This window comes from Pezoporus flaviventris, unplaced genomic scaffold (assembly GCF_033815535.1).
Source record: "Pezoporus flaviventris isolate CSIRO_AGI_PZ_B2104156 unplaced genomic scaffold, CSIRO_AGI_Pfla_v1 ptg000047l, whole genome shotgun sequence".
In the NCBI taxonomy this organism is placed as follows: domain Eukaryota; kingdom Metazoa; phylum Chordata; class Aves; order Psittaciformes; family Psittacidae; genus Pezoporus; species Pezoporus flaviventris.
In genome coordinates this window covers 11,558,634-11,574,828 of record NW_026892595.1, presented here as the reverse complement: position 1 = coordinate 11,574,828, position 16,195 = coordinate 11,558,634, and the positions used below count along the sequence as shown (strand labels likewise).

At 36.9% G+C, this 16,195-nt stretch overlaps 1 protein-coding gene across 6 annotated transcripts in view; it reads right to left on the bottom strand.

The window, feature by feature from the left end:
- Positions 1-249: 249 nt before the first annotated feature.
- The window catches only part of NEBL (nebulette), a 254,199-nt gene continuing 238,253 nt past the window's right edge, over positions 250-16,195 (bottom strand). For all 6 annotated transcript variants that reach the window (XM_061468302.1, XM_061468301.1, XM_061468296.1 and 3 more), the window contains 2 exons: positions 9,971-10,086; positions 250-5,104 (listed from right to left, as the gene is read on the bottom strand). In XM_061468302.1, coding sequence (XP_061324286.1) covers positions 4,928-5,104; positions 9,971-10,086 — 293 coding nt within the window. In that variant the 3' untranslated portion in view covers positions 250-4,927. The remainder of the gene's footprint in view (positions 5,105-9,970; positions 10,087-16,195) is intronic.

Here is a 16,195-nt window from a genome sequence, read left to right as displayed (position 1 = left end):
GGGTTGAAAATACAGACTGAAAAAGCAAATTAACACTCTAAGAAGAGGGTACTTCTGAAATAAAATGGTGTTTTAGGAAACTATTTTCTGAGATCAAGTGTAAAGAAGAATAATACTGCTGAATATTCTAATTAAGTTTGAAAACTCGAAGCTTCCTTAGTTAAAACAATATACATCTTTGCTGGTTTATATTAATGGGTATTGTAGCTTTGCAGATTATTGTTTATGAATATAATACATACATAGTGCTGGGTTTAATATTTTATTTGAATGATGTTTAATGTTATGCAAAATAAACTGTTATGTTACATCCACTGTGACATCAACTGAAATGTGAACTAGCTTGCATAGGTCAGTACTTTGGGCAGCATGATGTTGCTCTAGTCCACCAAGGCTTAAATATTCACAGTGTAGAGGAAGAAACAGGAATTAAAGCATTTCTACTAAAATATATTTTAATAGCTGGTGTTAACTTTCTGCATAACAAAAGCCAAATTAAGATGATACATCATATGAACCAAGAGTAAGTATATCTGTCCTTTGAAAAACAATTGATACCTTCATAACTGTATACTCCCAAGTACAGAACAATTTTGCAAAATAACTAAAACTTTACACACTTGAAAGCAAACATAAGCCAAACTGCACAGCGGTTCATTTTTGCTTTTTATACCACACTGCAAAAACCAACAGCTGAGTTTCCACATCATGCTAAATCAATGTCAATACAGTCATTGCTGTCTTCCAATGGTCTAGCAATTTCTAATAGTAATATTACATACACATGATTGAAATGCTACAGTATAGCTTATTTTTCCCCCTAAAATAATAATAATTGAACAAATGTCAACAACAACTGGATTACAACTTAAGTACAATATGCAAATTCTATTTATCAGACACAAGAAGCATATGAAATTCCTTTGAATATACTGTTGTAGTGCAGGCAGTTTAGGAAATACAGCTTTCAGGTTTTCTTTCAAAAGGAGAGATGGGGTTTCTATGGCATAAAGCTGGAGAAAATCACTAAAGCATTGCAAAATGATTTATTCTTCTACAGCTTACCAGTAGTTTGCATTTGCCAGCACATCAGTTTGGAGAACTACTTTCAATAGCATCTTTTGTCTGTTTCAGTATGTTATTTAAACATTTATGAACTAAAGCATATTCTGTATTTTAAATGGAGTACTAATCAACATAATTAAAATCTAACATTTTATACCCTGTATACTTTCTGCTAAAGATTTCTGTATTTGTCATTTCTTTTTCATTGTACAAGATGACATGCAGTCACTGTACAATGAAAACCAGAATTATTACCTTTCCAAAGTATTGGAGACCTTCCATATCCCTGAGGAACACTCAGTAGGGACACATTTGTCAAAAATATAATCCATGGGAGGTGATTCTCTGTCAAATTCCAATCTGCTGAAGTGGTTTATGGTATGTCAAATGTAATCAAGAAAACCCTGTTTCATCAAGATTAAATGCTAATGTTCCATAATGAAAAATTACAACTGCAGTGTCTCTAAGTAGCTTTGTTTAGAAAACGAAGATTAGCCAGGCAAGAAAGAGTAATGAAAAGCAAGGCACCCATTTGTTCTTGTACATATGTATGAATATGCTCTATGTTGTTTTCTGTACTTATACGTATGCTACCAAGAATTACAACACACTGTATCTTCTTTATTTCTAAAATGCTTAAAATGGAAACGTGTGAACTTTCAACCTGAACTTCGGAAATCTTGGAAATTAGGCTCCTTAAAAAGTCTTTCCCTTTCCCCAGAAAAAAAAAAATATTGTCTACAGGAAGAAAGTACAGTGAGTGGAACATGCTGTGTTAAGAAAGAATATATATTTTAAAGGTGACAAGACAGAATATAACATATGTTTACCCCTAAATCCCACTGCATGTAACAGGCTCCAACATATGCCTTGTAAAACCAGTGCTGGCACAATTTACTTGCTGACTCACTTTCCCTACCTTACAAATTTGAGATCTTAAAAAACAGTTTTATAATCGCACTCTGATAATTCTGGGGATTTGATTCCATTGTTTAGAACAGAACTGCACAATGACACTAAAGTTTGTTTTATATCAAAAAGCAGGAACCATTCCATATGAATGCAAACTACGAAGCTTATACAAGATTAAAAACATGGCTACACGAATGAGTAACTTAAAACAATCTTAATAATTCTGCTGACATACCATTCTCAAGAGAAATACAGTTCACAAACGTTTGTTTTTCTGATCTATCTTATTTTGCAATTTGCTTCAGCTGCTTTGCTTAGCTAATGAATATTCAAAATTAATGGAGGAAATTCTATTTCCATTGTTTCATATAACATAGTCCTCTAATGACTAACAATCAAATGCTCATTTTCTGATTTCCTTTTCACTATAGGTACAGTGCTCAACACTGCAAGCCGCCTCCTCACTTAGGAAGAATGCTAGTATTTTTATAGGTGGAGACTTTCTTTTTTAAAGGTCACTAAAAATTGCTTCTTGATGCAATATATCTATTCCTTATATCTCTTTTTATTCCTATCTGGTTAACAAACTGCCAACTTCTTTTTATGGCTGTCAGCATTACACAGCTAACAGAGCAGCAGAGCAGCGATTAATGGTAAATTTTGCCTCAGGCATCATTAGAAAATTTGCCAGCCATTGTAAAATGGGATTCCTCTACTTGCTGTTGACGGCTAGTGATGAAAACCAACACAGAAGCAGACTGCTTGTTTCAGAGCTTCTAGTTCAGCTTGTTACACCAGCCTTTTGAAAAAGCTTGCTGATTTAACATGGGAGTCACCAGTAATGCAGAAGGGTCTGTTGCAGCAGCAGCTCTGTATACAAGACTTCCAACAGTTTTAAATTACATCCATACAGACCGCATATTTACAATATCACGTCCCTGGTTTTAAGCCACATTATTCTGAAGTTAGATACTCCTGGTCAGCATTAGCCTTGAAATTCGTCAGATGATAAGAACATACAGGCAATTCCACAGTCACGGACTTTCTTTTTTTTTTTTTTTTTTTTGTGGTTATTCCACTCCATTCGGCAGCTGGAATCAGCCCCATGTTAGCAACACCTAAAAAAAAAATTGCACAAGCTTTCCAATTCCTAATTGCATGTAAAAGTAGAGATAGCGGGTATTTGCATTGACAACTTTCTGTTGACATAACAAATCTATGCTGCCTTCCTTCTTTAGTCTTAAAATAGATACTGCAGGCTTGCTAACTGTATGAAATCAGAAATACAAAATTGCCTATGAACTCTGTATTTAATCCTACTTTAAAAATTTCAGAGCAGGCTCAACGTTCTGAGAACTACTCCAAAATTAACTTCTCTACCACATGGCTGAACACCACGTGAATCTTTAACTCTTCTCTCCTCCCTCACAGAGTTTCTCCCTAGGAGGAAATGCAGCATCCTCCTAGCCCCCAGCCAATGCAAAAGCAACTTCCCTGTGACCCAAGACTGATGACACATTCCGTCTTACAGGTCCATCATGTCACCAGTTACTGATCCTCTTCTCAGCCTCACAGACTGAGGCCTGGATGTCTCCGTTCAGATGACAAGTTAACGGATACCAAATACCGTATGTGAAGGTTTGTCAGCAAAATACTTTTACTGTTTTCTACAGACAACTAAACTGAAGCACGATGGCATAGAGTACGTTGGACTTCCTTTTGGTTAGTTTTCCCTTCAGTGTCAGTTATGAAAAAGATTAAATCAATAAAAGAAAACATAGTATTTCTCCATCATTAATCATTTGGCAAGTGTACAACTCACTGTTGGACCACCAAGATTTCTGAAGGAAACTGAAGCAACAGGCCATTGAGCTGAAATGCAGTACAATTAAACAGAGCTCTCCTCCATAACTCAATGGAGGTGCGAGTATTTCTGCAGCAGGGGTAGGTACATTAGCTCATCAGCAAAGCAGCCATTAAGCGAGTTACCTGTGGTAAGGAGGAGGGATGTAACTGCAGGCTTTGTGTGACTGCACAGCACTGGGGCCTTCACACAGGATATTTACAGCAGTACAGGTGAAGGTAAAGGAATTAACATGAATTATTGGTTGTATGTTGCCTTAATGGAAGTTTCTGTTTAAATGCTAAGTATTATTAGAAGGAAACAGAAGAGTTTACAGGTTTCATACTCTAGATAGTCTTTGCAAGGAATTTTCTGTGGAAAAGTTACTGAAGAACCACGAGTCCAGGCATGGAGCTAACTGATGCAAGCAAAGCTGATAGAAGAAGTCACTACTGGAAACAAGAGAAAATGTGCAATCCAGGAATAAATGTGGGTATGCAAGAGTCAAGAGATTTTTGCTGTCAAACCAGACCATTTTACTGTAAGGCTGTTGGGCAGTAGCATTATTTGCTTTTTGTTTTTAGCAGAATATTACTTGTCATTATTTCAAATGATTATCTACTCAACATTTTTATTTTTATTAGGATGCTAACTGTTCAAACATTAAACAACTCCCTAATAATTTGAAGATGTGTTCAAACTCAGTGTGTTAACCTCCTGTGACTTCAGAGTGCCATAAGAATTGAATCAGTTTTATGGTTGTTATTATAAAGAGAATAATGTCTTTCAGGTGTAGGGAAAAGTTTCTTTCCCCTTTACAACTAATTGACTGAAATCTTTATAGGACTGGCAGCACCAGACTTCCATATATGTTTTTCTTTTTGAGGGAGCACTATTATAATCAATGCTGTGTTGAAAGCTCTAAGTTTCTTGTTGATTATTTATCTTTACTTTAAAGGGCTCTAAACTGGATTCTGAGTGAGAATGCAGACTGTTACAGCAGTGATAAAGTAATAAACATGTACTCTTAAAAGATTCTTCTGATTTTTTCTAAAAGGTCAGATTTTGAGTAAATCATAATAAAGCTCAAAGGACTAGAGACAAAAATCAGTTAACAAACTCAATATAATTTGCTGGAAGCATTCCTGTTTTCCCAGTTCTCTGAACAGTACCATACATCCAGCCATCATCAATTGGTTGCACATTGATGATATAATCGCCATCCCTGAAGGAAACTTCATCTTCATCTTGAGCACTGTAGTCATACATAGCTCTGTAGGTTCTCTGTTGAAGGAAAGAAAAAAAGGCTGTAAAGTCTCAAGCCTAAAGAGAAATAGATTCCTCCTCTTCTTTGCACGAAGAAAATGAAAAGAGCAGAAAAAAAAAAAAAAGAACAGAGGGAACAAGGCAGAGAAATCATGTTACCTGTTGAAAAGAAACAACACGCCCTTCACCCTGTCAAATATACAATGAATACAGTCCCTTGTTCTGAGTATCAATATAATTGCTTTTGTGAACCTGCATTGTCCAATGTTCTCACACAAACAGATTTCAGGCCTTTCACTACCTCTTGAAATATTCCAACTCTTTTTTCATATATTCGCGAGTAACAGTTCATTACATCAAGCTATGGATAACTATGCCTTTGCTCTTTGTTTGCATGATTCCCAAATCGCTTCTCCTGTGTCTGCACTACAGAAAAGAAATACAGTCTTCATCCAGGTCATTAACTTGCCATTTCACTGAATGTCCTTCATTTCATTCAGATTTTACCCCAAAATAAAAATTAGGAATTTATTATTACCTATTGGGGGGAAAAAAAAAAACAAAACACAGGATTTCAAACATTCTGAAAAAATAATTTTTGTGAATACTTATTTTTGCATATTCAGATAAAAGATTGATCTAAACAGAACACTAAGTCCTATCATTAGCTAAGGCAAATTTCTGTACACCTCTGTCCACTGTAAGCCAAGTTTCCATTTTCTTTCTAAATAGAGTATTTATTTCCACTCATAACTAATAAAATACTATCATTCACTGGAATCCAAAGTGGATTTTCAAATGCAAAGGGAACAGTCTCTTTTGTATCTTAACAGCAGAATAAAACTAACTCTTTTTAAAATTCACAGGAGTATTTTCTTTTACTTACTCTGCCTCTTGACAGAAGCCAAGAGCAGTTCAAGCATCACTGATAAATTTCCCTACCAGTAATTCCCGATGTGTCAAAATATCTAGATGAATTTTTCTGGTACAATAGTTTAAAGAGGAAAAGGGTAAAACAGTCAATGTTTGAGCTAATGCCTACTACTATTGTCTGAACCTTTTAAGAGACAGCAAACTTTGTTCTGCTTCTCAGAGGAAAACAACTCTGGATTAGTTTTAGTCCATCTCATTATCAGGTTTTGAGGGGTTTCAATGACATTATTTTCAGAAAATCCTCCACACACAGTGAGTAGGCCATTTGTCACATGTTAGAAATGTGGGATCATCTAATCCAAACACTGTACAGCAACTCATCATTGCTATTCCCATGCTGCAAATACACTTTTTGGCTTGATTCTGCCCTATCATTGGTAGTGCAGGTTAAACACTACAGAGAAATCAACTCCTGGTTAAAAACTGGAAACCACTACCTTTCCTGACAAGACTGATCTGAACTGAATTTGAGTCTTGTTGTGTATAACTGTTCACTGCCATGCCTTGTAATGTTGCTACCCAACAGGCTGTGACAAAGAACGATTTTTTAAGCAGAGGCATGTGGTTTCTTGGTGGTTCGGTAATGTCTTCCAAGTGTTAATGGAAGGTCATGAATAAACTCATCATTTTTATGCACTACATAGAAGCAACTAATTAGGAGGGTTCTATCATTACCAAAATTTCCTTAAAGATTCACAAAGTAGAAATCTAGCAATTGGAAGACCTTTGAGAATCTGTTTTTTTTTTCCATTTCAACTGACCTCTCTACTGAGCCTTGAAACTAACTCAAAAAAAAAAAAAATAAACAGTTAAAAATACGCTACTACAACGAGCCTAGAAGTAGTTAGTCCTTTAAACAATTTATTTCAGTAAAAAAGGTCCATTTAAGAAAAACTGTGGTAAGTCTGTATCTGGCATAAGGCCATCCTGAGCCATGCTTATATGTTTTCTTTAAATGAGCAAAGACTCAGGGAAGAGATCAGTTGTTTTATTAAACTAACATAAAAATGGAAAAAAAAAGAAAAGTTTTGCTCACTCAGAATGATGCTCACTCATCCTTAGAGCATCACGGCATAGGACATACAACTCCTGTCTCCTGTAAGGCAGCTTGACTACATCACTGCGGTGGCACAGTTGTGAAGACAAGCTGATAATTTCAAACTTTAAGAAAATTTATTAGAGCCCTAAATGCTGCTGAGAAACCTAAATTTACGGCCTTAACACCTAATTAAGTACTAAACGGCTGTCAGGAGAAATCTCCATAATAATCCCGTTAGCATTTAATGCCTAATTATCACTTCAGAGTGTAGTCTGGGTTATGTAATTGAGAATTACAATGCTTAAAGAACTCAAAGAAGGGATTTTTTAAATGCATTTTAGGGAGTTACTTCCCTGTCAGTAGAGAGTTTAGCAGGTACTGAGAGTACAAGAGGGTATAAGAAAAAGCTGGGGCTTTGTAAAACAATCAAATACTCACTTATCTCCCCACCTCCTCAAAGGTCTAACTTGGAGCTACTGACTAGAAAGAACAGTAAGTCTTGTGCATAGGAAGTACTGAAGCCAGCCTGTTACACTCCCAGCTCCCAAGCCAGATGTGAGCTGACAGATGCCTATTTCCAGTGCATCTACCAGTTTAAACTTATTCTATGGATCGCTCCTTGAAAGGAGCAGTATCTGTTGCAGTGTCCTTCACATATAGCAGCTATCAAGAGTCAATTTGCAACCTAGGTTTCGTTTTCCTACCACTTTTAGTTATCTAAAGGCATGAGAACACCCTCTGTTATTTTCCAGAGGGAAAGAGCCTTCAGGGATCTGTTATAAAACATTCTATACTGTGAGCAAGAATTTAATTCAGCCCATTATGCAGAGCTGCTCACAGAAACTGAGCAAAAGTTAAGAATCAGAAAATAATGCCATTTAACTGACAAACAAAAATCTACCCAAAAGTCTGTGTTAGAATTATGCTGATACAAAATTCAGCTCAAAACTAAATAAAACTAAATTTGAAAATTTAGAAATTAGAACAATTTTATTTCTCAACATAGGAAATAGGTGAATGTGATTATAAAATGAATTTATAGCTTTTGAGGGCCTGAATTTAATATAACAGTTCAATAAACCAGCTGAAAGGAGTAGGCTTTACTACAGCAGCTCCAATCATCCCCACCCTGATATAACCTTTGTCAAATCTCCTGTGACATGTCCAGATTTTAAAAGCACCCCAAGACTGCCATCAATATTAAGCCTCTGCAAATCACTACATTTCAACACATCCCAAACCAGGGGTTTTCCTCAGCACACACTGAGAGCACCCAGCACACCTGGATAGGATGTCAAATGACAAGTTTCACAAAAGGGATAAGAAAACCTGTTGAAAGGAGACAGTCAATCCTCTATTTTTAAAATGCTTTAATGTCACTCCCTTCCTTTTCCTATTACTTTTGCATTCCTAATTCTGGAAGGAGAGGCAAATGGTGACTCTCAAGATGATTGAAAAGATATTGTTTCAACAAGCAGCCCACCAGGAAGGTCACTGGGAGATAGAGATATTAGGGAAATCATAGTCTTTTACCTGCCCACACAGCTGTGAAGCCTAAGTGCATTTCCAGATTTGCAAGCATCTCATCTCTGGTGTATCTGAAGGCCGCTTGTTTGCTCCCCACTAACTAGCAAATCTGCCAGCAAAGCCCAGGCTTCCAGTTCTCCCACTTCCTGGAATCTGGCCCTTTCAGAGAGCAGCCAGCTCCCCAAGAGCCTTTTGATATCCATGGAAATTAATGGTTGATTCCAACGTCAGCTGCCTCAAAGCTGTAAGGCAGGTGCCCAAAGAGTTTCTCAATTATTGGTTCACCCAAAGACACAGGTATCTGCATCCGGATCCAGACTTCCCAGCAAGTTAACATCTCAGCCCCCAAGCAGCAGAGAAACTGGCAAAACCAAAAGCATCCAAATCTCACATAATATCATAATCTTTCCAATATAAAATGCCATGGAGTTTCAGTCTTAAAGAAAAGTACAAGCTTTTACTAATCTTGAAAGCAGTTTTTTTCCATCTCAGCAAGCTCCAAGTTTGGTTCATAATTAAATATTACTTCAACTCTAAAGGAGGTGACAGAGGTAGTAAATCTACATCCATTCAAAAATAGTTTAAAATTCTAAAATACAAGTCAGTATTTTTAAGGTAAAAGATGACTAGATCTGAACTGTGAAAAAATATGATAACCATTGAAATTTTATTTATAAAGATTTCAAAAAGAAAAAAGGTCAACTTCCAAAAAATCCCAGCTGAATACCAATTCAGCTCTTCTTCCATGACCAATTACTTCTGAAACAAAATATTCACTCCAGCATTATATTCACATCCACCATAATCAAGAACTTCATGACATGGCCATGATTTCATGATAAAGCTTCTCAGTCACTCAGCATTATATGTGGTTCAGGAACAAGTGGGTGCATGACTCTTCTGTTGAATTAGAAAGGGCACACCAATACAGAACTTTATACAAGCAGAGATGAGTAATATGGATGGGCACAAAGCCTGCTAGCACAAAATCAGCAAGTTAAAATATCTGAAACAAATTTAAACCACCAGGGCGATATTAAGAGATCAGTGGTTTTCATCCAGCACTAAGAGCCAGAATTCATCACAGAGTACACCACCAAATCTCAGCCTGTGAAATACCATCCAAGCATCTACTATTTGTTTTAAGCAGGCAGAGGATTCAGTTATTCCTCTGTCTTCTGGAGATCATTTTTTTTTTAATACATTCAGATATAAATGTTCCTGCCACTACCCTGTCACTTAATCTTTTTCATACACGAGTACTATCACTTACATTTAGGAACAGGACTGTCAAATAGTCCAGCTATAGAATTCAAGGGTACCAATTCACAATAGCTGATGATGTTACTTACCAAATAAAATAATTCTTTAAATCCAATACTCACCAGACTTGCTGAATGGGGCTGTGAATGCATGGACCTCATAGATGACATACTGGTCTGGTGCATGTATCCATATCCTTGGGTCTGGCTTTGCTGATATGCCCCAGGGAGAACAGGGGCTGTGTATTAGAGAAATAGAGACACATTAATTTGTTTTTTTTAAAAGTTCTTGTCTAGACTTTTGCAGAAATTGTAGAAACTTGCATTACAAATAACAACTCCTCAGTATGAAACAGTTCAGAATTATTTCCATATACAACATAAGGCTTTTCATTATTTGAGTTACACATAACTGTAGCCAAAGCTATAGCAATATATCCACAAGGTTAGCTGGAAGGAAAATGTTAACATACCTTAAGAATTTTCTCTAAAAAGGTGTACGAAACCTTGAAACACCACCGACTATTTTTGGTATTGGCATAGATTATGTACTAAATATCATGTGCTGTGATACTGCCATTTTTTAAGGAAAGATTGATGAAAAAAATGGTATATACTAATCCAGTTCTGGAATGTTTCAGTAGAAATTCTCTGCAATTAATTCTTAACACATTGCAAACTAACTCTTATTTATTGGGCTATGAACAAAGCAGGACTGAGATTCACAGGAATAGACAGATATGTTAAAAAGTGAGGCTGTTGTTGAGTTTTTTAGTTTATTCTGATACCACCAACATCCTTTGCTGAACACAGAAAGATCAATGGTTGCTTAAATATTTCCAAGACCACCTCTTTCAGAATTGTCCTCTTACCACACAATTGTTCCATCTCTTTCACATATATTTTATTCACATTATTTTAGCAATTACATTATTTCTACAATTCTGTATGCTAACCATTAATATGTTGACTTCTATTGTACCAAGAGCTGCTAAAAGAGTTAATACAACCAACATGGACTCCCTACTTCTACTAGGAAAGCACTCATAAAACTTCTGTATCTGCTGAAACACCTTATTTTGGCAGCAGACCAAAACAGATTGCATTAAAAACATGGTTGATCAAAAATCTGTGAGAAATGAGCACAACATAAGTGACTACTCACTATTTTCCCAGCAAGCCCAATGATGAATAATGGATATTTTAGAAGTGCCAAGTTCATTCTAATGACATATGAGTACAAAGACATTTTAAAGCAGTTTAATCATCAGAGAATTGCTGCTCGTTAACATGTTCACAGGATTATCATGCATTAAGTGAAGTAGTTCATCAAATAATTTATGTTTTAGCGTTGTTACAAGCTATTTCTACATGACCAGATGTAGCCCTTCATGAGAAAATAGAGAAAAATATAATCTAATCCAAGGTTCTGCAATCAAGACAGAAGGAATTTTGCCTAATTCACTACCAGCATAAACACTGGTCATTTCATACAAGCCAACAGAGTCTCATACCATATTCATACCAGCAGTAAATTGCTTATGTGGGTTGAAAACTGAGCAGAACTTGAACTTTTAAACTTAATAGGAAGCTGTACTGCTCAAGCCATCACTGGCCACTCGTCAGTCAGCATCTTGCCTGCTCTGCTGTGACAAAGGGCTAGTAGCTTTTTCCTGCTCCCTGGTAGGGGCAGACACTCAGAGAGTCCCTTTCTTCTTCCTAAGAGAAGTGAAGGTGCTGGTAGAAACTTTTTACTTTTGATTCCTTCTCCCCAAGAACAGATTTTTCTCAATTCCTACCAATCATCCTTTGTCAGTGTAAGGCAGCAAGCCTACTGAAGGTCAGCTTCACCGTGGCCTCCAAATGAACAGGCTTACTTTGGGGGGGACAACTTATGCCTCCTGCCTCTGTGACAACTATCATTAGCAGGTTTGAGATGTGCTTTCCTCTTTTGCTATCAGCTTCTCACAGCTGAAAGAATTCTGTCAAATTGTCTCAGTGAGACTTTTTGCTCATTTACCTGCAAAGGTGGAAACTAAGCCTGGGGAAATAAAGCATTTCTTCCCAAGCAAGAGAAGTGGGAAATGTTAGAAGCTGAAGTATTAGAAAAAGGTCCTATACAAACAAAAAGAAGGAATTTTTAGTATTAGCTTTGCTAATTATCTTCTAGTCCTTTATTTAGGTATCATATATACAAGCCTATATATCAACACATCAGTCTTTGAGAGACTTGATTGAATAATTCCACCTTTTTTTTCCGAAAGAATATTGTAGTAAAGCTGCAAAAAAAAAATTATCAATACTTAACAATTTCTTACAGAAAATACTAAAGAAATCTCTAGATTACTGTCTACTTGGAAGATAATTTGGGAATCATAAATAAGCAGATTATTGAACAGAGAAGGGCTCCGAGCTGTGTTTCTGGTGACATACTGATATTTCAAGGTGAGACTAAATGACATAGAGAAAGAGTTAGACTTTTCTTCATCATCATCATCACCTACAGTTAACTGCAATCTTTTGGCTCAGTCCAAAGTATAAAGTTCTATAACATCACTGACTGCAGCAGCAAAAGCAATGGTTTTAGTTAACCTAAGGGAACAATAAAACACAGTGGTGGAACATGAAATTCATTTAGCTGAAGTCAGATTTATTGGTGAGGGAGCTGAGGGCTGACCATTGCTCCCAGAAGTGCAGGTGGTTGTTTTTTCTTGTTGCATTAAGACTTTACCAGATGCATTCTCATGTATCAAAACTTACTTTTTTCTTGTCTCACTTACCAAGCAAGTCAGACATTCATTTCAAATTAACTACTTGAAGAAATTTATCATATATCTCTTACTATATTTTTCAGGATTTCCCAGAGAAAGGAGAGAGAAAAATGAATGAACATGATAAAAGGCAAACAGAGAGAAAGGCTCCAAGAAAAAGAAGTTGAGAGAATGATAGTGAGTATCAACTTGCTGCAGCAGAAAATGGGATCTGCAGAGTGTGTATTGATCAGGACATGCTTTGAGAAGCACTAGGAAAGAAAAAGGTCAAACTGTGGAAACAGAAAAGGAATAACTAAGAGAGCACTGTAGAACTGCAAGGTTAAAAAAAAAAACAACCCAAACCAATCATTTAAAGGGCAGGTAGCAATACATATTTATATTTTATATAGACCATACTTAAACTCTCATTCTTTCATACAACAGCACGTCAACAATGCAAGTAAAACTATATATCCCCACTGCTAACTACTGCACTTCTGTCATTTACTGCAATACAGGCCATTGTATGATGTGGATCAGATGTAAAATAATAATCACTTCACATCCTCTTACAGACAACATGTAGTTTTAAACACATATTTTGATGCTATCTTACTTCACAGTTTCACTACTAAGACTTTGGAGAACTCATGAAGAATACTGCAACACATCATATGAAAAGCCACAACACAAGAGAGCAGGAATTAAAAAGAAAGATGATGAATATTATGTGCTTAATTCTAATGTCTGTACAACACCAGGAATCAAGCTTTAGATTCTCTGAGGAGCACAAGTTGCAACCTAGCCAGAATACAGCACCATACGTATTTGTGTTACTGGCACTATGACTAGCTCCCCCAAAACAGATGAAGCTGCTGATGGGAATCATGTTGCTCCAAATATATTGAATTCATTCCCCTGTTTTGCCTTGCTGCTGCCTTATTTTTTACAGTTCACAACATGTAGAGTAGGCCTCATAGCCTTACATGAGAAGGCCTCTCCCATAGTTTTCAGTTCCTTTCTTCTTTTGCCCTTCCCTTAGAAATTGCTCAGCTAGTGATGCAATCACATGTGTGGAAGTGCATGTCTAGAGCACACTTCTGGGGGGTTCGGGTACACCCCATATGTTTTTCATCTGACTGGGTCACTGCCCGAATTCTACACCCCCCCGACCATCTCCCAGTCCAAGTTACAAGAACATATAGTAAAGAAATATAGCCTTAGTATAAACTGTTATTGCTGTGTTGAAGCTAGTGCATAATAACAACTGGTACCTTTTTAAAGTCTTCTCCAGAGAGCATCATGGAGGCAACTTTTATTACAAATTTTGGCTCAGTACTTTATTTTTTTGTGTTCTATCACTTTTCATAGATGTTGGCTGCTGCTCCTTATCATTAAAATATTTAAAGTGTCTTGGGTTGGAAGAAACCTCTAGAAGTAATATAGCCCACCCCCATTTAAAATCAGGGCCAAATCTGCAGTTAGACTGGATTTCTTTGGGACTTGTCCTGTTAACTTTGAATTCGGGATGGAGATTTCACTGTACCTGTTTGGGCAACTACAAAACCCTATCATTCCTCCTGTTTATTTCCTAGGCAGTGTATACTCCTGTGCAAGCTCTTGAGATGAATTCAGCCCAGCACTGCATTAATCATACAAGCATCCTGAGTAACAGTTTTAAGGACAGATTTGAAGGTTAAGCTTTATTCTGCAGAAGTTCACACACTGCCGAAGCATGAACAGTGGGATACATGGAACTTAATTGTTGTCAAATAAGAATTTAATGTGAGTTTTAAAGAAGGCCCATATCACAGTCAATTCAGAATCAAAAATCTTGATACTCTGGCAGCAAATAAAACAGGATAGATATGCCGAAGACAGGATGTGAAAGACATAAAAAGTAACTTGACTGCTATGACAGATGAGCATTTAACAGGCTTTTAAGGGTGATGTGTTAAACATAATTCTCTGCTAAAGTTAAGAGTGTTAGAAGAACTCATCAGGAGTCATGAGGTGATAAATCTCAAAGAGGCTATAGGCTGTCCATTCCTGATTCCGAACTGCACGTCTGAAGTTGATGTTCCATGAGCTGGCGGAGGCTAACACTCCTACCACCCTTTCACTTCCTCTCAGCTGTGTTGTTTTTCTGCTGGCTTGGTGAGCTAAGTCAGCTCAGCAAGGTATCAGACCAGCAGCAGATGCAGTGCAAGGAAGGAGGCAGGACCAGGCACTCAAGGCCACAAGCAGCAGTAGGCAGCAAAAGGCTAGATCAGTTCAGCTGTCCCATGCTATGCCCTCCCAAGCACCTCACTTCTTAGCAAGCAAGTTCAAACCACAAAAGAGCTGAGCCCCTCATAGATGCTTCCCTCCAGATGTCTCGGCACCCAGCACCAAACAATGCATCCCATGTAATGTAGATGCCCCTGTGTGCTAGCATGTGGCATGCACTGCTCAACTACTTGCATCCTAGGTCCCCATAGTATCTGAAAAAAGTCATAGTGGAAGGTTAGAGAAGATTAAGCCTAATGCATCCAGCAAGAGCTGTTTACCTGACAATAAAAACAGGTATTGCAGAACTTAAAGACTTTAATGAGCATGCAAGGACTGCCCAGAGACAGAGAAGGTAAAGGGGCTGAAATAAGGTATAGACCTCTGCAGAATCCCATAGCAGGGATAATAAGAAATAAGGTACAGACCTCTGCAGCATCCATAGAGGGGATAATCTCTAAAGGATATGATAAAAAAAGCAGTCACGGGAGCAGAGAAAACAAACAGAAGAGTAAAAATATGCTAGATACAGATAACATTAGGAAAATCTTAGTAACAATTTTCCAGTGCAGAACTGGTTGCAAGAATGCTCATGTCCCAAACTGGGATGAAAAGAAAAAAAAAAATCTTAAAGGTTCATGCAAGAAGAAATTTCAAAAAATCAGGTGAAACAATATTATGTCAATCATTTCTAAAGATCTAGGTTTAATTTCAATAATTTTCAATGTTTATTATCATTTACATGACTTAAAAATTAAATATATTTCAACATAAAGCTGGATGTTTTGTTTCAAAAATATCAAGCTATAACCTTAAAAATCTCAAAACTGCATAAAACAGGGGGGTTTGGCATTGAGATGTTAATCATAAGTGACCCATTCCTATAAAGGAGCTTGGCATTAAACTGATATCTTCTGATGAACAATATTGGAAAATTCCCAGCCAGCCATCTCTAAAGTTAAATTGCTCAGCATTAACTTTTCAAATAAGCTAGAAAATGGAAACACATACTCTAAACTGATTGTAACTCTTATCTATTATAGAGTTTTATTATTTTCTAGTCAAAAAGAGTAGCACAGCACAGGCAAGTTTACTGGGAACAGGTCAGACTGCATAAGCATATAAAAAGCACTAACCTGAAGACTGCAGATGCTGAGACCTGATACAGAACAAAGCTGTTTTTAGAACAGTAGAAAACAACATGGTAAGGCATCTTGGCATTTTTTCTTGTAACAGTAATTTTCCCTTCATTTCTTTCTTTTTTTCCCCCTCCTTTTCTTGCCCTTTACTCGTCTGTTAGGCTGCTTTCACAGATGTCTGAGCTACC